This window comes from Ceratocystis lukuohia (assembly GCF_044167205.1).
Source record: "Ceratocystis lukuohia strain C4212 chromosome Unknown Supercontig4_pilon, whole genome shotgun sequence".
NCBI classification, from domain to species: Eukaryota; Fungi; Ascomycota; class Sordariomycetes; order Microascales; family Ceratocystidaceae; genus Ceratocystis; species Ceratocystis lukuohia.
The window spans coordinates 2,162,769-2,183,597 of NW_027263523.1; the positions used below are offsets into that span (position 1 = coordinate 2,162,769).

The 20,829-nt window shown below is 46.4% G+C and overlaps 7 protein-coding genes across 7 annotated transcripts; 4 read left to right on the forward strand and 3 right to left on the reverse strand.

Moving 5' to 3' along the window:
- Positions 1–1,917: 1,917 nt before the first annotated feature.
- HOO65_040522 (G-protein coupled receptor protein) lies at positions 1,918–3,022 on the forward strand (the record flags this gene model as incomplete). The annotated part of the gene is made up of 2 exons (XM_071002907.1): positions 1,918–2,147; positions 2,392–3,022. 2 exons carry the CDS (start codon positions 1,918–1,920, stop codon positions 3,020–3,022), a joined length of 861 nt encoding a protein of 286 aa, XP_070859365.1.
- Positions 3,023–4,126: 1,104 nt separating this feature from the next.
- On the reverse strand, positions 4,127–5,732 carry HOO65_040523 (uncharacterized protein; the record flags this gene model as incomplete). Its single annotated transcript, XM_071002769.1, has 2 exons — positions 4,127–5,040; positions 5,111–5,732. The coding sequence occupies 2 exons, from the start codon at positions 5,730–5,732 to the stop codon at positions 4,127–4,129; spliced, it is 1,536 nt and encodes a 511-aa protein (XP_070859366.1).
- Positions 5,733–10,740: 5,008 nt separating this feature from the next.
- HOO65_040524 (purine transporter) lies at positions 10,741–12,788 on the forward strand (the record flags this gene model as incomplete). The annotated part of the gene is made up of 10 exons (XM_071002684.1): positions 10,741–10,764; positions 10,826–10,922; positions 10,987–11,080; positions 11,147–11,280; positions 11,329–11,504; positions 11,568–11,677; positions 11,733–11,900; positions 11,949–12,213; positions 12,270–12,394; positions 12,455–12,788. The coding sequence occupies 10 exons, from the start codon at positions 10,741–10,743 to the stop codon at positions 12,786–12,788; spliced, it is 1,527 nt and encodes a 508-aa protein (XP_070859367.1).
- A 429-nt stretch (positions 12,789–13,217) lies between these two features.
- On the forward strand, positions 13,218–14,252 carry HOO65_040525 (Ubiquitin carboxyl-terminal hydrolase 2; the record flags this gene model as incomplete). The annotated part of the gene is made up of 3 exons (XM_071002938.1): positions 13,218–13,239; positions 13,307–13,320; positions 13,371–14,252. The coding sequence occupies 3 exons, from the start codon at positions 13,218–13,220 to the stop codon at positions 14,250–14,252; spliced, it is 918 nt and encodes a 305-aa protein (XP_070859368.1).
- Positions 14,253–14,462: 210 nt separating this feature from the next.
- HOO65_040526 (uncharacterized protein) lies at positions 14,463–16,184 on the reverse strand (the record flags this gene model as incomplete). The annotated part of the gene is made up of 2 exons (XM_071002742.1): positions 14,463–15,845; positions 15,915–16,184. 2 exons carry the CDS (start codon positions 16,182–16,184, stop codon positions 14,463–14,465), a joined length of 1,653 nt encoding a protein of 550 aa, XP_070859369.1.
- A 1,050-nt stretch (positions 16,185–17,234) lies between these two features.
- Positions 17,235–19,382, forward strand: HOO65_040527 (Phosphatidylserine decarboxylase proenzyme 1, mitochondrial; the record flags this gene model as incomplete). The annotated part of the gene is made up of 3 exons (XM_071002660.1): positions 17,235–17,857; positions 17,999–18,130; positions 18,299–19,382. 3 exons carry the CDS (start codon positions 17,235–17,237, stop codon positions 19,380–19,382), a joined length of 1,839 nt encoding a protein of 612 aa, XP_070859370.1.
- Positions 19,383–19,726: 344 nt separating this feature from the next.
- HOO65_040528 (putative nitroreductase HBN1) lies at positions 19,727–20,613 on the reverse strand (the record flags this gene model as incomplete). The annotated part of the gene is made up of 2 exons (XM_071002987.1): positions 19,727–19,939; positions 20,209–20,613. 2 exons carry the CDS (start codon positions 20,611–20,613, stop codon positions 19,727–19,729), a joined length of 618 nt encoding a protein of 205 aa, XP_070859371.1.
- Positions 20,614–20,829: the final 216 nt, after the last annotated feature.

Genomic DNA, 20,829 nt, shown 5'->3' on the forward strand with positions numbered 1-20,829 from the left:
GCAGCGTTAGCTCTTGTCCTGCATTCTCACCCTGTCTCATTGCCGTCTACTTGACCCTGCTCGACTCTTCCCGACTAGCCCCGCGAGTTGCTTCGACGATCAACATAACATACTATACGACATAGCTTGGTGCCTTATCATACATATACCACGGGCACATTAATGGGCAGTGAGACCGTCTGGCACCAGACGAGATGAAATGCATTCGAGGTCTGTCGTTCTTGCTTGGGTACAAAACTGGGGGTTCTGGCGTTCCAGGCGCAATACATCTGTTTTTTTTTGCTTGTTTTAGTTTCTTTGCTCTGTTTCTTCTGTCATGTAAACAACTTCTTCATAGGGAAGCCTGCGTTGCATCTGGTGGTATATCTAGTTTTCCTTTTATTCATTTTCTTTTGGGGTTTATATGGGTCCTTCCCATCTGCTTGTCTGCCTGCCATGTATTGTTCTTTCACCAAAACATAGGAAGGATGATGTGGAGAGAAGAACTGTAGCACTAAGATAATAACCCTTATTTCACATGTCGTCATGTCTAACTAGGGTCTTTGCCCAACCGCACCCCAACTCCAACTCCAACGGCTATTTCTCGTGAACAATGGAGAATTACGAGAGTGTCGGCTGTTATCAGCAATTCTAGAGCTAGCGTTATTAGTGCTAAGTGAAGCTAGTCTAATTTGTACACATGTTGCCAAGGACAATGAAGCAGGACGCGGACGCAAGTGGAAAGAATGTTTGTAGATAGGTATCTGCTACTCCAACCTACTTGTGCTTCTTATTGTCAACCCGAGTACCTCTGAAGTTTTACACTCATGTCCCCTTTTATGTTATAGAAATAGATGGCATGTGGCAATCGATGTAGTACATGGAATCAATGCTTTCATCACGCAAGTAAAGCCCGAGTTTGCTCAGAGAAGACGTGCATTGCAAAGCTCAACTTTCCTTTAGAGCGCCCTAGACTTACTTTTATGCATGATCTACGTGAGAAGTCTCCTACGTGATAACCACATAAAAAGAAATATGACAAGGAGCCCGACATCCTGGCCTTGACCCATACTATGGTAGGTTCGGATGGTCAAGCTGCGCTACTTGCTGTGTGTTCATGCGACTAAATAGATGACTGCGGTTAATCTTTTTTTTTCCTTTACCTCATTCACATTTTAGAGCGCCCAAAATAGCTAGTGCTGATGGACTGTGAGGACATGACGGCTCATCACACCTCTCCAACTCCAGAGATATCTCCATGCGTTTTAAACAAGGGCTGTGACAATAACTCCAAGCTTATCCCAATGCTACCTTGGCCTTACGTTTTACTCATGATGAAGAGCTGCGAAAAGGTTTGCCATGCGGAGTGCCGTGAGTCTCGCGAGCTTTTATTATAGCCCAAGGGCCGTTAGAAGACTATTTATCGCCTTTTGAAACATAATCATTTAAGTAACAGCCAATATTTTTTCGACATCACATCGTTTGACTTGTCTGCCTTTCTCTTCCTCGCAATAGTTGTTATTGTTTCTAGATTTCACATGGCATAATACGAATCTTGCTTGAGATTATGGCTGTAGTGAGGCCCGAGAGACTTTCAGAGAGCCAGCTCAACTCTTTGAGCACTATTGAGCGCACATGCTCGTCTCTGTCTTTGATGGGGTGTATAATCACCATACTTACGTTCACTTTCTCCCCCAAGTTCCGTAAACCTATCAACAGAATAATGTTCTATGCGACGTTTGGGAACATGGCGACCAATATAGGTACTCTGATGGCCAGAGCGTATATAGGGTCACCCAGTTCTGGGCCATGTCAGTTTCAAGGATTTCTGATTCAGATGTCAGTTGCTTTCTTCTTAAGAGACCTGCTCGGAAGCTACTTTGTCTAACCACCAGGCTCTTCAGGTTTATGCCCGCTGATGCATACTGGACTCTTGCTATGGCCGTTAACGTGCACCTGACCTTTTACAATCACTTTGGTGACAGAAAGCTGCGATCCATGGAGATTCCTTACATCTTATTGTGTTACGGAATCCCTTTTATACCGGCACTTACACTTCTATTTATTCGAAATGACGGAGACCTTCCCTATGGAGATGCTACTTTGTGGTGCTGGCTCACCCCAGACTGGGATCTCTACCGTATTGTCCTCTTTTATGCACCTGTCTGGTATTGTTGCTAGCTCTCCCCGCCTCCACGCTACCTTGTTTTAGCTGGTTGAAGCCTTCTAACGTCGTGATGGTAGGTTTGCCACGGTGATCACCATAGCCATATATATTCGAGCTGGGCGAAAAATCCTTAGAATACGGAAGCAGCTTCGTTCTTTTAAAGACACAGTAAAGTCTAAATCGGCATCTCTCAAAACAACAGAAATAGCTGTTACGTCTGTATGCTCCGCAAACCTTCATGATAGTCTCCCACCGGGTTTTGCAATAGAAGACTTCGAGGAGATACACAATACACTGAGTGCCTATTCAATCACCATTGATGCTACTGAAGTCCCATCATCTGTTCAAACAGTGCCGCTGGAACCCGGTAATCACACACCAGCTGTTGTGGTAGCTGCCGACCCGAATCTGGGGAATCTTCATCACCTCATGCCACACGTCATTAGACACTGGCCTCGGCGTCATAGCCGTGCGACTACCTCAGAAAGACTACATGCACATGATGCCAACAAGGCAGCATGGTCTTATGCAAAATGCGCCATTCTCTTCTTTGCTGCTATGTTGATAACTTGGATCCCATCAAGCGCCAACCGCGTATACTCCTTCATCCACAAGAACCGTACTTCTGCGCCGTTGGAGTTTATGAGTGCCTTTGTGTTGCCCCTGCAAGGCTTTTGGAACTTCTTCATCTACGCAGTCTTCTCTTGGCGTGCCTTCAAAGAATTGTGGGAGGACTTTAAAAGCTCGTCTCGCTTCTTCACTGGCGGTGGTACGGAAAGAGTCCAGTTATGGAAAGGGGTATCCATACATCCTGTAGATATAAGAGGGGGTCACGCTGATAGTGCGACTGAGCTTGCAACTCATGGAGCATCCTAAGAGTGTAAACATTTGGCTTGAACTCGCTACACAGAGTTGCTCTCTATAAGGTACTATAAGAATTTGCAAAAAACAATTAGTAATAGGATATAACAAAATAATTTACAGAACCGTGAGCCTTGATATCCTTCCACACCAATGTTGATATAACCAACGCCATTACGTGCCCCTAGGCTTAAAGAAGCTCACCACAAACTCAAATGTACATGCATAGATAGAGCTATAACAAAAAGAAATGGCCTGAAAAACAGTGATATCGGAGCCCAAGTCGCTTTCGTTCTGCTCCCTTAGACTCGTTACGCTCGCACAGCCTCTATTAGGTGGTACTCCCATGTCGTATCGTACTCCATACACTCTTGTAGTACCTCCGGATAGTCCCACCACCATTTGTGTGCCCCCACAAACCGGCTCCATGTTTGTTTCCACAACAAACGCCCAGTCAAATTTCTGAGCTCCGTTTTGGCTTCCAGATCTGACAATTGGTCAATCTCTGAAATGGCCATATTTTCTCTGTTTCGGGCTTTTTCCATTTCTTTGTGCATTGCTAATTGGGTACTTGATCTGAACAGTTTTTTCCGCTCACTAGGAAGAATAGCCTTGCAACTAGCAGTAGTGATGGTGCTTCCTGGTCCGCGCAAGTTCGCGTTTTGCAGCCATTTGCAAAATGTCTTTGATGGAGTACAGCACCGGAACTGTTGGGTCATGGTCTTGGATAGATTTGCAGTTATCCATTGTCTCAAAAGAGGGCCTACAGTCCTTTCGATGGGCATGGGATCAATTAAAGCCAGGTGAAGAGTGCCTCCTAGAGACAAGCAGTTATAAATACAACCTAAAGCTTCTGGAATCTCAGAAGCTGTAAGAGCTGATGGTAGAGAATAGGCATACACCTCTCCAAATGTATGATTAACTGCTGGTATCTGTGCTGGAGAAACTGCTGGAACCTGTATAGGAACCACGTTGCCATAGGCAGGCGATAGATACGCAGAGTTATTGGTGACAAAGAACACCTGCTTGGTCGGATTGCTGGTGGAAACAAACGAAGCCACCCCTATGATGTGGAATGGAAAGGTTAGGTATTGGATGATCAAGTCATACTAGCGGAATTTAATTAAGCTTACCAGGTGATTCGAAGAGACACATGATGCGACTAGTATGAGAAGATTTCGCAACTAAGCCAGTAGGTAACGGCTTCTTTTCCTCTTCTTGGTTGATGTTGTGAATGGCAGTAAGCATCCACCGCTTCTTCTCCATTTCCATTTCTCTATACACAGCTGCATCTTGCTCAGAGCCCCAATTTCGGTTAAGGGCAAACAGAATGGTTTTATCACAGGCTGACTCCATCATCTTGGTTGAATCTTGTAGCGCCTGGAACTGTTCTACTAGAGTAAGTTCTCTTGGAGGAGGATGGTGAGGAAGAGTATCTTCATCTGCTAGAAGGTCCTCCACGTTGACCTTGCTTGCAATCGTGTTGTTCTTCTCGGGCTCATCTTCCCATTCATCAGGGGTTTTCCAAGAGGCCTGGTCATTTGGACCGAAAGCCTGGATCCAGCCAGAGAGACTCCCAGGGCTATGGGACGCGGATAAACTAAAATTAACAGGGAAATCTTGCAAATCAATCGTTTTTATCGATGTGACGGCCGAGCTTTGATCGTCAACATGGGAATCATCTTCAAAGTCGTCATTGTCATATATTATTGGCTGTGAAGAAATATTGTGCGTTTGTTGGTTCTGGGGTGTTTCTGGGGGGGTTGGTGGTCGCCCAGTGGAAGCTGAATCCCCTTTGAAGGAAGAAGCACTCTTAGGTTTTAAAACGTCAGGGTCATAGTCTTTAGATTGTCTTGTAGCTGCGAAAGGCTTCGAGCCTAGTGTTGTAATTGACGATTGTCCTGATTTGTGGGCGTGTGATGAGTACTTGCTGTCCATTGAAGAGCCATATTGGTGTGATGTCTCGAAGGCGAGGTCGAAAGCAGTAGACTGCGTGTAGACAGAGGGTGTGGTCCACTTTGAAAAGACCGAGTCTAGATATTAAGTGTAAGCAAGCTGGACAACATAGTCGAGGGGAACAAGAGCAGTTCTTGTTTTGCTTACCTCGTGATACCGGACTCGTGGGGTCTTCAATTTCGGGTACTTCAGCCATGATACCATCTGCAAGTGCTGGATCTGGGATAACAACCTGGATGATGTCCTGGGCTGATCTCAGCTTTCTATTGCTCAGAGTTGAGGGACCAGGGCCGCCATCACTAATGTTTGAAATAGAATCATGGCCAAAACTTAGACGTGAATGTGCCCGTGATTCTGATCTTGGTATAGAAAGGTCTGTGTCTATGTTGCGTACGGACGGTTGGAAGGAGCTTTGTGATGTCATGGAACCGGCTTTTCCGCTATTTTTGCTTGATGAAATAGAATCTAGACCAAAGAATGAAATTTTGCGTTTAGAGTCATCGCTAGATCCTGGGGCCTGAATACTTGGTGATAGAGGTCGATTCTTGCTTGCATTTCTAGCCACGCGTCTAATAGTGCGGGAACTGAAGAGACTGCTGAAAGTAGTGTGCTCACTCTTCTCACTTTGCCGCTCGCTGGATGAAGTTGTACCGGTACAAACGGATGTCCGGGCAGCATCTGTTGTCTTCTGTCTCCTTTCGATTTCCTTGCGAGCGCGGCGCTCGCCGACTGACTCGCGTTGAGGGTCAGTCCATACGACGTCGAACATTTTAGTCTGTTTTAGAATAATAAATCTGTGTAGTTGCAAAAACTGATATCGAGAGTACTAGTAGAATGGGAAGATGTGCTGTAAATGTAACTGTTAGTGATATTCGGACAGAAGCTCGACAAGGACAAGGACGCAAGCAAGTTGGCGAGGTCTAGCGCGGTGAAAATATTGCTCTAGATAAGACCGCAAGTTCCAAGACACGGAAAGAAGAAAGCAAGCGTTTCGCTACGCAAGTTGTGCGATGAAGCAAGAAGCCGATACACAGCGAGCACCATGAACTTTTTCATAGCGCAATAGCAAAGCAGTTAAGACATTGGAGCGCGGATTAAAGGCTAATCGGGTTCTTCGAAACAAAATATCAAACTTGACAACTTACGATTGTGATAGACGTCTTTTTGGAAAAGAATTTCCAGCAAAGTTGGTGTTGAGACGGCCTCGCTAAAGTACCTGTGATATGATGTGATATAAAAGCACAGCGGTATTGTAAAATAGAATCTGAAAATTGGCGATGTAAAAGCGAAGAACAGAAGAAAATAAAAGGGTAGAAGGAGGGAAAGTAAGAACGAAGGCAAGATAGAAGAGAAAAAAAAAAGGAAAAAAAAAAGAGAAAGAACAAGCAGTTGCCTCAAGGAGAGACTTAGCAGGACAGGAAGGTACGGCACCGCTAGGGAAGGTACGTAGTTTCTTGAAAAAGTGATGATGTGAAGCTTGGGCTTGCGCCAGAGGAAGGAGCCGTCTCAATGCAAGGGATGTATGATGGAGATGAGATAGTAGCAACAGGGAAAAATAGCGCCGTCAGTAGATTTCTTTGTTGGTAGTAGCAGCAGTTGAAAAAAAGCAAAGGTGGATGTTCAAGGGAGTGGGAAATAGTTTCGAGGCATAAAATGTAAGATCTCAAACAGAGAAAGTGAAGGGGAGAAAGGGCTATTCGACGCAAAAGAAAGTATTGTTTCTTGTCCCTTACAAAAATTGAAGTCAAGAGAAGGCAGCAAGGGTGAAAGTAACCATCGACAAAGTGCGCGCTCCTCCCGCAATGGAGGTAGCCTGTGGCACTTACACATTAGTACCTGGGGCGAAACTAATGCCAAGGTTCAGTCAAAACAGCAAAAGCAGCTACCTTCTTCTTACCAGCTTTTGGCGCGGAAAGAATGATGGGACCTCATGTGGCTTGTATCAGGATGAAAAAAAAAGCAGTACTTGCTAAAAATACGGCCGGAATATCTTCACATTTGCTTGTACGCTTTGCCTTACCAGCAATTGCTAACCTCTATTTCACTCAATGCAGCTGCCACATTGGCGCCAGCTAGACCAGTTGTGAAAATTTCGCCTTTGAAAAGCCGTTTAAGGCCCTAGCTGTTCTGGTCCTTTTCTGTGTGGCAAAGAATCTCCATTGTTGTCGATGTTCTGTCCCCTTCATTTTCCAGACCTCCTCTTATCACCAACTCAAGTTCTACTAGGTATAGCTGTAGCCTATGTTTTACATCGTCATAATCTTCCGCCCTTGCTGTGAAGCACAGGCACAGCAAAGTGAAATTTCAGCCTAGCTTTTCACTTCATTAAAGCCGCATGCCAAAAAAAAAGGAGCATGAGATGAACAGAGACGGAGAGACCATATGGAGGGCTAGGCGGGCTACTATAAAAGGTTTAGAGAAAGACGGGAACTCACAGTGTTTGTTCCAAAGAACTAATCTTGCATCTAACAGTATCGAGACCCGAGGTGGCTGAGTGGCTGATTGGCTCTGGTGCATAAGCACGTAGTTGGCGAATCCTACTAGACATACGTCGTATGGGTGAAAGCCACTGATAATAACAAATCCCACCTAGTACCACTTGAAAGAGTTTTCAAAAATTGTGGCAATGAGATCGGGTTATGGCCTTTACAGCTCGCGTGGATTTAGACTTTTACATTTTCATCTAGAGTCCTGACAGAGTCCGTTCACGCTGTCAGCCAATGTCCAAGGAATGGAAAGTTCAGCCCAAGTGCTCATCCTGGATCGCGATTACCTACACGCCTTTTTGATCTCCAGCAGAATTTTCTGCTTCTGGATTCTTACCCCAGGTCGCCCAATATGTTAGTGTGGATGTACGACAGGCATAGTAGCGAGAGTGAAGTGCAGTGCAACACCCTGTACTACATGCATTATAAACACAGCACATGTAATATTTAGCTTAGCTTTGCACTCTTTCTTTTGGCCCTCCTGCAAAGGTTTCTTTGGAAATTCTCTAATTTTGTCTTAGAAGATAGCCACCTAGTTTTGATCCGTCCTAGCTCCCCTACAAGGCGTTGAAAAGCGCATTTCGGGATGATAGATAGCATGCGCCATACTCCCTTAAGACATGGGATTAGAGCTGCAAGTTCTGCTCCAACATGACCGGATAACGGTGCAGGGGATTCCTCTGATTAAAAATTAGCAAGATGCAAATTTAATAACGAAAAGCGCCTAAAACAAGCTAGTGTGCTAAGCTATCCATGGTCTTGCCCTTGAAGGATTTTACCGTCTCGGGGTCGGATGCTGAGAGTGTCTTATAACCCTTAGATATCGCATTTGCAGTACGTATTTGGTACTGGTTGATACAAGGCACGTACAAACCAATGATACAACGGCTTAGTTGCCGCCTCTGGCCAATATCAAATGCTAGCACACAAGGTCTTACTGGGCGTTAAATATATTCAAATCAAATCAAGGTCTTACTGGGAAATTTTAGACTAGCTGCATTTGCGCTTTTCCGAAGGGTTTGAAAAAAAGTGTTGGTGAAGGATTTTTTGTAAATAAAACTAGTTGCATCTAGCATGCCCGCTCATATAATATGGCCTTTCCCTCTCTCAACAAGCCCTAGGCTACGCTGCATTTAGTCTACATATGCGTATTCTGCATCAGCTTGGAACAGCAGCCTTGGGTGAATTTGCCTTGCCTCCTGTTTAACTTTGTTGTCAACATGTACAAAAAAGGGTTACCAAACACTGGTAAAAAAGCGGCATCCAGCTGTGCTGGAGCATTGGGAATTGAGCCCAATGCGGGGGTCGAACCCGCAACCTTGAGATTAAGAGTCTCACGCTCTACCGATTGAGCTAACCGGGCGGGATTTCACGAGATTTCGAAAATACTCATGGAAGTTTGCCAAGAAATTACTACCGTGTTACACAAAGCATACACGTGATCGCCATAGCTGTGTAACACATACTCGCGTACTTCCTGATACTCATGTATGCGACTAATTCCTAAGCATTTATTAATCTAAGTCTGTTGTTATACCCCAATTTTCTGAAGATATTAGAGGAAGTTCATAGATACAGTCTGCGATCTTGGCAGAGCGAGAATAAACTCCCTTAGGTGCTTGAAATGTACTTGTAGGCGTGAAAAAAAGCAACATCCGCATTGCAATTGTTCCTGGTCCTACGATGATGAGGCCTAACCTTTTGGCATATCGATACGTAGCTCTCCTTTGCTTCTAAGAGAGGAAGTTCTAGGAAATATAATTTTCGCACCCGGGAATATATTTATCGAGCTACTGATAACCGGTGCCTCTCGCTACGATGATTGATGTTTGCCTGTAGTGATTCAACTCACAAATTTTTTAACTCATACAAAGAATGCAACCGAGTGAAAGCTACACGGGAGTATCTGTCGCTGTGCCCAGGAGATATGCATATCACCCCTGCCTAACCAGTCATGGGCGGCCAAGAACCTTGTGCTACTCTGCAGTGATACGTCTAAACCTTGTGTTAGTAGAGGAAAGTCCAAACGAGCAAACAGTGAGCTTGCAACAAAGCGCCCCTTCTGTTTTCCCGTACACCCTTTAAGACATATAAGGAGGACAAAGGCGCGGACAACTCACCCGTCTTAGAAAGATTCTAGCTCAGATTCATGCTGCCGTTCCTGTCTTTTATAACCGAAATTATCACTCACCGTGGCGTAATACGTTAATCAAGTAGACTCACCTTTTATCCAGATTCAGAAAGAGCAAACGCAAGCCATAGCAACCCCCGCCTTTTGGAATAATCCTCTGCATTTGCATTGTCCAATACAACCCCACTCCCCCATGAACTAGTCGACAAACTTTTCTTTTCTTCTTCCTTGCCTTGAAGCTCCCAAACGTTGGTCCAACAAGACGCACAAACCAACGTTCTGGATATCCGCCAATAGACACGAAAAACAGAAAGCCAGTCTTAGACAGGTGTGCCTAGTGGAACCTTTCCCGCGAGACTATTCTCTATTCCTCCACGCCTAAAAGATTATAGCTTTACTTCATTTACGAGTCTGTTGGTACTAGACATCCATATCCTTCATATGCACCTGTCTTCGACTTGGTTCCACCTCGAGCAATCTTTTATGAATCAAGTTTTAGTATTCTATTGAGCCAATCTAGAGAGAGTCGGGCTCTTTAAGTCTATTGCTTCAAGACAATATAGTTCGCCATTTTGAAGACATGAGCCTGTCTACAAAATAGTTAGTGAAGTTTTCCTCATCCAGGATGGACATGTCAAACATGATGTCTATTCTTTACAGTTAACCTATTCACGCTAGCCTACAGCCAGTTCTTCAAACTGATCTTGATGCAACATACAGATATCGAAGCGTCACTCCCAAAGTCCAAACTATAGCGAGAAAAGCTCTCAGACTCTACACATCACCCGAAAGGTCACTTGCAACTTATCGAAGTTATCAACCGCAATATTTCCATGTCTCCAATACACCAGATGCATCACGTCGACCCACCCATGGGAAATCGAGCGAGTCAGAGCAGACACAGCCCTGAACAACCAACTTTTCTTAGCTGGTTTAAACCGAAATGGTCTTGGTTAATCCATGTGGCCCGGCATTTAGACCGCAAGATATCTTCTTCTACATTTGGAAGAATCTTTCGACTCCAGGGATCGGGACATGTAAGCAAACCTCAAATGATGTTTTGTAGGTTTTTTTCTGACCTAGAAACTATACAGATTGACGAAGTTCCATCGGCTACCTTCTTCACAGAGATTCGGGCAGGTATGACGACTTTTGCTACTATGGCGTACATCATCGCCGTAAATGTGAGTTTCTGTATTTGAAATTCAGCAAGAGTTAGTTGAAACTTCTAACGTTTTAAACAAGGCTACCGTTCTCTCACAAACTGGAGGAAATTGTTTTTGCAGCGAGTCTAACAGGCAAAACTGCGATAACGATCCCGAGTATTTGATATGTAAAGAAGGTAGGTGGTATACCCCGGTTTATACCTCCCATCCGTACAGACAGAAGATCTAACTACAAAGCAGAGGTTCGAAGAGATCTCATTACGGCAACAGCTGCGATTGCGGGTCTATCTAGCTTTCTATTCGGATTTCTCACAAACTTGCCAGTGGCACTTGGGTGAGTATATGAGCCAAACGGACAACCCCGATATTCAATGGATAGGCATCTAATCGGTGTATCTAGACCGGGAATGGGCCTCAATGCCTATTTTGCTTTCCAAGTTGTAGGCCCTAATGGCAGTGGCTCCATACCCTACAGTCTTGCTCTAACAGCCGTATTCGTAGAGGGCTTGATTTTCGTTGTCCTTGCCTTGACAGGTATGCGACAGTGGCTTGTGCGATTAATTCCCGCAACAATAAAGACAGCAACGGGCGTTGGGATTGGTCTTTTCTTAACTGAAATTGGCCTTTCATATGCTGCTGGTATCGGGGCCATCACAGGCGGTTGGAAATCCACACCGCTTGCACTAGGCGGGTGTGCCCCCGAGCTGATTGATTCACAAACGCAAATGTGTGGTAGCGGTCTCATGTCGAATCCAAAGGTTTGCTTATCCATAGCTTTGGATTATACTATTTGACCGACCAAGAAGGCTGACATTTTATAGATGTGGGTAGGCATTGTTGCTGGAGGAATACTGACAGCATTCCTCATGTCATTCAGGGTCAAGTACGCCCTCATCATAGGAATTGTTTTTGTCTCTATCTTGTCATGGCCGTAAGTTTCAACTTCATAGTATTATTGCATTGTTTGCGGGACTGACAATTAGTAGGCGCAACACTGCCATTACCTACTTTCCACACACTGATGAAGGAAACTCCCGATACGAGTTCTTCAAGAATGTTGTATCATTTCGTCCGATTAAGCATACACTAGCGCAGCTTGATTGGGATTTTGGTACCAATGGCTCTCAGTTTGCTCTAGCTTTGTTCACATTCTTGTATGTGGACATTATCGATGCAACTGCCACACTCTATTCTATGGTCAGATTTTGTGGTGTTGTAGACCCAAAAGATGGCGATTTTCCAAGATCTACTCTAGCATACTGCACAGACGCCATGTGTATTTCAGCCGGGGCTTTACTAGGCTGCTCGCCAGTCACCGCATTTATAGAGAGTGGTGCTGGGATCGCGGAAGGTGGAAGAACCGGCCTGACTGCAATGGCTACAGGCTTATGCTTCTTGCTATCAATATTTTTTGCACCTATATTTGCCTCGATTCCTCCTTGGGCGACAGGGTGTACCCTAATTTTGGTAGCTATTGTTTTCCCGGGCGTGTTACGAAGTATGAAGCGGCTAACATATATTAGGTCGGATGTATGATGATTCGCCAAATCACACAAATCAACTGGAAGTATATTGGTGATATTCTCCCATCATTTGTTGTGATGACATTCATACCATTTAGCTACAGCGTGGCCTATGGCCTCATTGCGTAAGTGCTGATTGCTGTCCAAAGCCAGGCTAGAGAAAGAAGCAAACTAACACCATAAAGTGGCGTCTTTGTCTACACTGCACTCAACTCAATGATTGCCGTTGCTGTTTGGGCATCGGGAGGCCGTCTTGAGCCGCGTGAATATGACATGAAAGAATATTGGACGTGGAAGGGAATGGGTAGACAGCCATGGTTTGTACGTGCCGTGAGGAACCGTGGACGGTTCTGGTATGATCAGGATGACCCGACAAAACAAGGCTACAATTTGGAGGAGGACCATGACCACGGCCGACGGTCATCCTTTGAAACTCCGCCCCCAGTCCAACCAGGAGAGAGAGACAAGGATGGCATGGCAGTGCAAATGCCCGAAAGGGCTTTTACGACACGCAGATGATGATGATGCCAAGAGGTGATGGAAAATCAAATAAAATACAAGTTAAAGGTAGAATACAAGAGACTCTGGCGTCTTGAAGTAAAGTAGTTTTGGGAATATGATGGAGCTGCTTTTGTACTGATGGAGATTCTAATTTGAGGTGTGTGGCTATTAAGATGTAGAAGTGGGTATGCTATTCTATTAGGAAGACTTGGGTTTTACTGAGGTGCTTTCTTCATTGCATATTTATGGTGGGGCATACGTAATATGGAGGTAGACCTTGGGAATTCAAACTTGCGACAAGGACTTCTTGTTCAGATTGAAAGCCTAATTTTTTCGAACTACAATCTTGTTCCTGTGGCTTACACAAGAAGAAATAACAGACAACAGCGACGGTGATTCTTCTTGACTCTCGATTTCTTTATCTTTGGATCTACCATCATATCAAAAATGTCTGGAGGGTGGAATACTAGTAAGCTACCTACTCTAGACTATTAGTGAAGAAAAAGAACAAATACTAACAGCTCTCTTCATAATAGTTGAGTCCGATGCGGTTCGTAAACCATCACATTCTAAACCTACGCGCGACTAACCCAATATCAGGGCGTGTTTACTTATCTGCTCGAAAACCTCGGCGTCAAAGGCGTCCAATTCGAGGAGCTCATTAGTCTCGACCCTGACATGCTTGCACAACTACAACCTGTCCATGGAGTAATCTTCCTTTTTAAATATCCTACCGACACTCCGTACGCCCCAACATCCGGTCCCCTAGATGGAACATTTGATCACGCCGCATCCGAAACTATGTTTTTCGCTAGGCAGACTATACAAAATGCCTGCGGCACACAGGCATTGCTCAGTGTTCTCATGAATAAGGCTGAGGAAATTGACCTAGGCGATGAGATGCGTAACTTCCGCGACTTCACCTTGTTTCTACCACCAGAGTACAGGGGGGAATCGCTCGGTAATAGCGATCTTATTCGCAGTGTGCATAATTCATTCGCGCGATCCAGTCCCTTTGTTGACGAAACCCAGCGCGGTGGCGAGACTGAAGATGTCTTTCACTTCATTGCATATACCGTACACAACAACACACTATACGAGCTAGACGGCTTGCAGCCAGCACCTATCGCCCATGGCCCATGTAGCCAGGAGCAATTCCCAAGCAAGGTTGTTGATGTGCTGCAACGTCGAGTGGCGCGGTATTCGTCTTCAGAAATTCGCTTCAACTTACTGGCAATGGTTGGCGATCAACGTGTGCGGGCACGCGAGTTTGGTGACCATGAAATGCTAGAACGGGAGGAAAAGAAGAGGCGAGACTGGATATCCGAAAACTCGCTACGCAAACACAATTTCGTTGGGTTTTCAGGCGAGATGCTTAAGTTGGTAGTGGCTGATAAGGAGGCCAAGGGCCAGTATAAAGAGTGGGTTGACCAGAGCCTCGAGCGCATGAAGAGCCAACAGGCCATGTATAAAAAACAATAAAGTGGGTGGCGCAGGTGATGGTGACGTGGACACGTAGGGGTAAGAAGATGAATTAACAATTCCGAGCACCATTATCATCATGACACAGCCTGTCAGTTTACGTTCAATTTCCACACCAAGGTTATAGACAATCACTTGTAAGAATTATTTAAGACTATTCCAGTAATCTCGGAAAAAAGGCAGGCAATCTATCTGTACGTTAGATGCTCCTCAGACGGTAATCTCAGGGGCTTGTGCATCCTGATTCACGACGGTAGTGGCATCTGTAGTTGAGCCTTCCATGGGTTCCAAGCTAGAAGTCCCGTCGGCCTTTTTGGTACCATGGTTATTTACCGCCGCCTCATCCCCTTGTTCTTGTTCGCCGAGTTCTATCTTCGCCTTCTCCTTCTCTTCGGCTTCTTTCTTCTTGGCCTCCTCTTCCTCAGCTCTACGCCGCTCAACCGCTCTCCGCCTCTCCTCCTCGGCCTCAACATTAGCTATGTGGCCTTCGGCAAGACCAGGTGCTAAGCTAGCCAGGAAGATCATAAGACCTCTTTCGAGCTGTCTGGCAATGTTCAGTAGCCAGGTGGCTTGATCTCGCTGTACGCGTCTTTGCAATCTTTCAGCAAGAACGGCAGGATTTGCTGGAACTTGACCGCCCTGAGGAGGGTCAGTTGGATGCTGTGCGTCTGCTGGACGACCATGGGCATCAATACGGGGCATCAAGCCTCCTACAAAGTTGTTCCAAAGCCTGCGACCGGTATCTTCAAACAGACCAACATTCATGGCAATGAAGACCATCGCCATGGATAATGCGCCAGCCCAACGGTATAAATCACTGCTGCCACCGGCAAACCACCAAATAAACAGGACAAGACGCAGTATGAACCATATCTCAGACCATAGGAGCCTTAAAAGCTGCTGCCAAAGCGGGCGGTTTGGTTGCGCCCGAGCAACACCTGGAGGCGGGACATTAAGATGGATCTCAATGTTGTTTGTTGCTGCGGGCGCCGGATTCTGGGCTGCAAAAACTAGGGGAACCGTCTGTGTAGGGGCAAGAATGGTGTTCTGAGATGGCGGGATAAACGCAGTTGGTGGTTTAATGCCACTGGTATCAACAATGATGCCATGAGATTGGCCATCTGGAGACTGCAACACGTACATCCTAGGTGTAGGTTGTGCAGCAGAATCAGCCAGCTGTGGAGTGTGAATACGGAAAGGCGGATGCGTGAATAAAGGCGTAGTAGAGGTTCCCCCAATATGTGGATTAGGAGAGGCATGGTGATGGCCATGTGGCAGAGGAGCCATCCCCGACAACGAACGCTGCATAGCCGTGGCAATGATATTGACCGCTTCTTGGGTTCTGTGCTCTGTTGTGCTGATGGGAGCTGGTCTGGGGCCAGCAGGGGGAATGTGCTGTGGGGTTTGAGAGCGGCGCTGGTAGTGAGCTTGAATGCGGCGTTGCATCTCGGCCTCTGTAAGTAGTGGCGACGATCGCACGGCAGGCGTAGGGCGGGAAATCAGTGTGGCAGCTTCGGGTTGGGGGGTGCTAGACTGCGAGTTTTCAGCGGCTGAAATGGCTAGGTGAATCGTGTGCTCGGTCGAGAGGCGCATCTAGACAATAGAGAGTGGATATTAGCGAATGTCACTGTGGGCGGGAATATTGGGGGGGGGGGGGCCTACCTGCTGTTCGCCAAATACAGAGAGCATGCTAGCGTTGTCATCAGTAAGAAGCCGGCCTCTGTAAATAAGACGGAGGCGAGAATCATGATCAGCAACAGAGCGCAAACCTAGGGAAACTAGGAGTCTCGGAATTCGCTGTCGCAGCTCTCCAATAGTAGCTGTGGTGTTGACATTGCGAACAATGAGGGGTTCAGGGAAAGAAGGGCAAAGAACGTGAAGCTCAAAAACAAGGCTATCAATAGGCGCTGTCTGTCGCGAAGTATCAGTCATGATGCGCCTAGATGGAGCCGGCTCCATTTGAGAAATAACGGCGAATTCAATTTCAAACAATAGCTTTGCAGTTGCAGGCTACAAGGAAAGCTGAGAAATCAGCCAGATAAGAAAGATGCTGACAGAGGCGCTGTAATATGAGATAAAAAAAGTAAAAATCAAGATAGAAATCAACGCTGTAACGGGGGAAAAAAGGAAGAAGAGGAAAGTCAAATTCGTCGCTGAGAGTTGACTAAACTCTCGTCTCAAGAAAAATATATGGTTTAGCGATTTATATGAAATGTAATAGAGGATTAACAGAGCTGAGCATCTAAAATCGGGAGTCGTTTTCTTCTCTTAGAACAAGTTGCATGATTTACACACGTTGCCAGTTTAGCGATAGGTACCACCTGGCCCATTTTACGCTTGGCAGGTACTTCTTCAAACATGGCCTTCAGTTTTAATTTTGCAAGGGACTCCCTCCCAACCTGCGTTGATATCACGTGACCGGTAGCTTCCCAGCTGTGGGCAGCTGCCACAATAGGCAGAAGGCAAAAAGGTCGAAAACTTATGGGCCTCCTGCCCCCGTTCTATTCTAGTATGGCCATACCCCTGTCGCCTGCGGGAAGATGTGTCAAAAGAACCCCAAGGTAAAAAAAAAGGGTGTCGTGCATTTTCACAAGCAAATTCGACAAGGCCAAAAAAAAAAAAAAAAAAACTGATAAAGTAGACCAATAGACGAAAGCCCACCCTTGCTACTATCGTTGAGAGGGGAGCTCCTTTCTCTGGTTCAACCGCCTCTAGTTATTTTTCTCTTATAACTTGCTCCTTTATCCTCTTGCTTGCCTTCTCTAGTCCTTCGCTTGTGCTCTTTCTTGCTTCTTCGGCACAGTCATGAGTTTCAAGGCAGTTGCTCAGTGAGCCTTTCTCGTTGTGTTTTGCCCATCTTAGTTTTCTTTTTCTTTCTTTTTTTTTTTTTTTTTAATTCATTTTTCCTTGCCATTTTTGCCATTCTCAGCCTGACGCCCGCTCCTACTCTTTTCTTGGATGGGTCGTGACTGAGGCTCCGCAATGGTGCTCTCTACTTCTACTGCAAATGCTAACCCCAATCTCGATTTTGCCGGGTCATTGGCAGCCAACTCAGACCTAGCATCGTTCAATCCGACAACTAGTAGCAACTCGACAACTTCGCGGCCTTCATCTTCGTGTTCTAACCATTCGACTTCTAATTTTACGACTGCGACTTTAACATCTTCAACAACCGTTTGTGACCCTGACGAAGATCCTGACGCCAAAATGAGACCCCGAGTCCCGCTCTCAGGTGCTGGCCCTGTGCCTATGCTGAAGCCTCATCCACTAGGTCCGCCATCTGGCGGCTTTGCTGCTGCTTCTATGCGTCGTCAAGATCCACTACAACAGCAGCAGCGGGCTCGTAGGCAGTCAGCAGCTTCTCTACGTACACGTTTCTTCTCAACTTATGCGCCGAGACGCCTGCGCTTCACCAAGATCAAGACTGCCATCCGCAACACCCGCCGTCACTGGTACCGGATCCCAGTTGGTCTAGGAATTGGTCTTCTAGGCATGCTCCAATTCTACAAACTGTCCAGCAGACAAGACCAAGAGCGTGAAGAGCTTTTGGGAGAGGAAAACAGATCCCCCAAGAGACGACCGCGTATCCGTCCTGATGGCCCTTGGTATGTTGCATTTTTTTTCCCTCGTTTTCTCCTTATTTTCTCTCTCATTCATTTCCGTTACCGCCATTATTGCTTAGATTCTTTTGATCTGCATGAGAAAAAAAACATGTAACTGACATGTGATACAATACAACATAATAGGCAAGTCCAGGTCATGTCTACTCTGCCCCTCAAGGCCATCTCTCGTCTCTGGGGTCGTTTCAACGAACTAACCCTTCCTTACTATCTACGAGTCCCTGGCTTTAAGTTGTACTCTTATGTATTCGGTGTTAAGTAATTCTCCCTCCCCCTTATCACCCCTCTTTCTTCTTTTCTTTTCTTTTTTTATTTCTCTTTTTTAGCTCCGTCCCTTTTCTATATCCGTATCATCAGCCTCCCCCCTCTTTCACATGCTTTTTGTTGGGAAAATTTTGAGTCCCCTGCGCTAACCCGTGCATGCAGCTTGGTTGAGGTCGCTGAAGATGATCTCCACACTTATCCTAATCTGGCTTCTTTCTTTTACCGCACTTTGAAACCTGGCTCTCGTCCTCTGGATCCCCGAAATGACGCTCTTATCTCTCCTTCAGACGGTCGCATCCTTCAGTATGGCAAAATCGAAGGCAACGACATTGAACAGGTTAAGGGGATGACCTACACTGTGGATGCGCTGCTTGGAAAGAACACTCCTGCGCCCAGTATTGTTTCCAGCCGCTCCCCTACTGCGACAACTGCAGAAGCTGTCGTGTCTGAACGCGATGAAGATATTATTAAGCGTGATGAGGAATTCGCCCGCTTGAATGGTATTTCATACACCTTACCATCTCTTCTGTCAGGTGGCTCTCGTGGCCGTGCTGCTTCTACATCCGCCGATCTGTCTACCCCCGCATCCAAGAGTACTGAACAGGAGGTCATTGACGAACTTGCCCTTGGTGAGCGTCCTTGGTACCAGCAGCTGTCTGGAACTCGCAAAACTGCCCTATTTTATGCTGTAATCTACCTAGCCCCCGGAGACTATCACCGCTTCCATTCACCTTGCAACTGGGTTGTCGAACGTCGTCGCCACTTTGCTGGTGAGCTCTACAGTGTTTCCCCTTACCTCCAGCGTACCCTACCTGGACTCTTTACCCTGAACGAACGTGTTGTTCTCCTAGGTCGCTGGCGCTGGGGTTTCTTCAGTTACGTGCCCGTTGGTGCCACCAATGTTGGGTCTATTATTGTAAACTTTGACAAAGAACTCCGCACCAACTCACTAACCACGGATACTGCTGCTGACCGTGCGGCCGAAGAGGCTGCGGCTCATGGAGAACATTATTCTGGATTTTCTGAAGCTACATACGAGGCTGCTAGCCCTGTTCTGGGTGGCCATGCCCTTAGTCGTGGTGAAGAGATGGGTGGCTTCCAGCTTGGAAGCACTGTTGTCCTGGTGTTCGAAGCACCTGTGGAAGGCGAGAATGGCGAGAAGTGGCAATGGGAAGTCGAGAAGGGCCAGAAAATCCAAATGGGCCAGGCGCTGGGCCACATTGCCACCAAGCCCAAGGCAGAGTGATCGGATTTTCAGTGACATGGTCAACTGGTGTGATGGGAAGAGCGGGAGAAGTAGATTTTGCATATACATACCCCTATACTCATGGTGCTATATTCAACACTGCCTAGAGCGTTTTTAATACATACCAACTTAGCAATCGCCTCTGCTGCTAAAGTGAGAAATCCCATGAAGTTTTGAAACAAGCAAGTGTGCCAGACTACTAAAAGCCAAAAGCCGATATCTACTTTCACAACCATATAAACCGCCTGTCACGTGAGAATGGATATGATATGCCACAAGTGAGGCAGGATTAATTCATTCACTTTATTGAAGCTATTCTCTCGTTAAATCATAAAAGCCGTAGCTTAAGCGCCGTAGGACTTCACACGCTCGTCAATGGGGGCGAAATCCTTAGGGTAGGTCTCGGCGGCAATACCGCCGAAGACCAGCTGGGCATCTAGAGTCCAGTTCTCGGGAATCTTCCACTCAGAAGCGACCTGGGCATCGATGACGGGGTTGTAATGCTGCAGGTTGGCGCCAAGCCCTTCGGCCTCTAGGGCGGTCCAGATAGCAAATTGCTAAAATAAAGTTAGCCAAGGCCATGCAAATATGGAAATCGTTGGTTATAAGAAAGGTTCAGCAGGAAATGTTGTTTTTTGAGAAGGTGGGGGGGGTAAGGACAAAAGGCGGGGCGCGGATAAGAAAGCTAGGGGCCAGCTTGTAGAGGATTCCTTTGGAAAAGAAAGGGGAGCTATGGGCCTCATCCAAGCTCGCTTGAGGGTTTCAACAACAGATAGGCAAAGTGGCCTAAGGGAGAGAACGGCAAATAGAGAGGGGGAATACGTACACTCATGGCGTTGGTCTGAGTGGCCCATCCAGGGAACTTGGGAGCATAGGTAGCGAACTTATCCTGCAGAGCCTTGACGGGGACGTTGTCGGTGAAGAAAAGAACGGAGCCGGCAGCAGCGCGGAAGCCACTCAGCTTGTCGCCAGTAGTCTTCCAGTTCTCAGCCGGGACAATCTTCTTGAGCTCGGCGATAGCGAAGTCCCAAAGCTTCTCGTGTTCAGCACCGAATAGGACCACAGCACGGGTGCTTTGGGAGTTGAACGAAGACGGAGTCTGCTTAATGATCTCCTTGACGATCTCGGTGACACGGTCATTCGAGATGGGCAGAGTCTTGTTAAGGGCGTAGTAAGTGCGGCGAGCAGTCATAAGACTGATGAGGGTATCAGCAGTAGCCTTGGTAGCCATTTTGGATGGTGATTGAGTGAAGATAAACGGAAAAAAGGATGACAGAAGAGGAGAAGATGCAAGTACGAGTTGTGAAGACTGAGAGAATGAAGATGGGAATACAGCAGCAAGTCCAACAGCTAGAAGCAACAGGAGAAGCGGGTATTTATATGTTGTCCCCATTGCGAAATCCCTTCTTGGGCTGGCAGGAAGGCGTGCTACTTAGTAAGTAGCCAA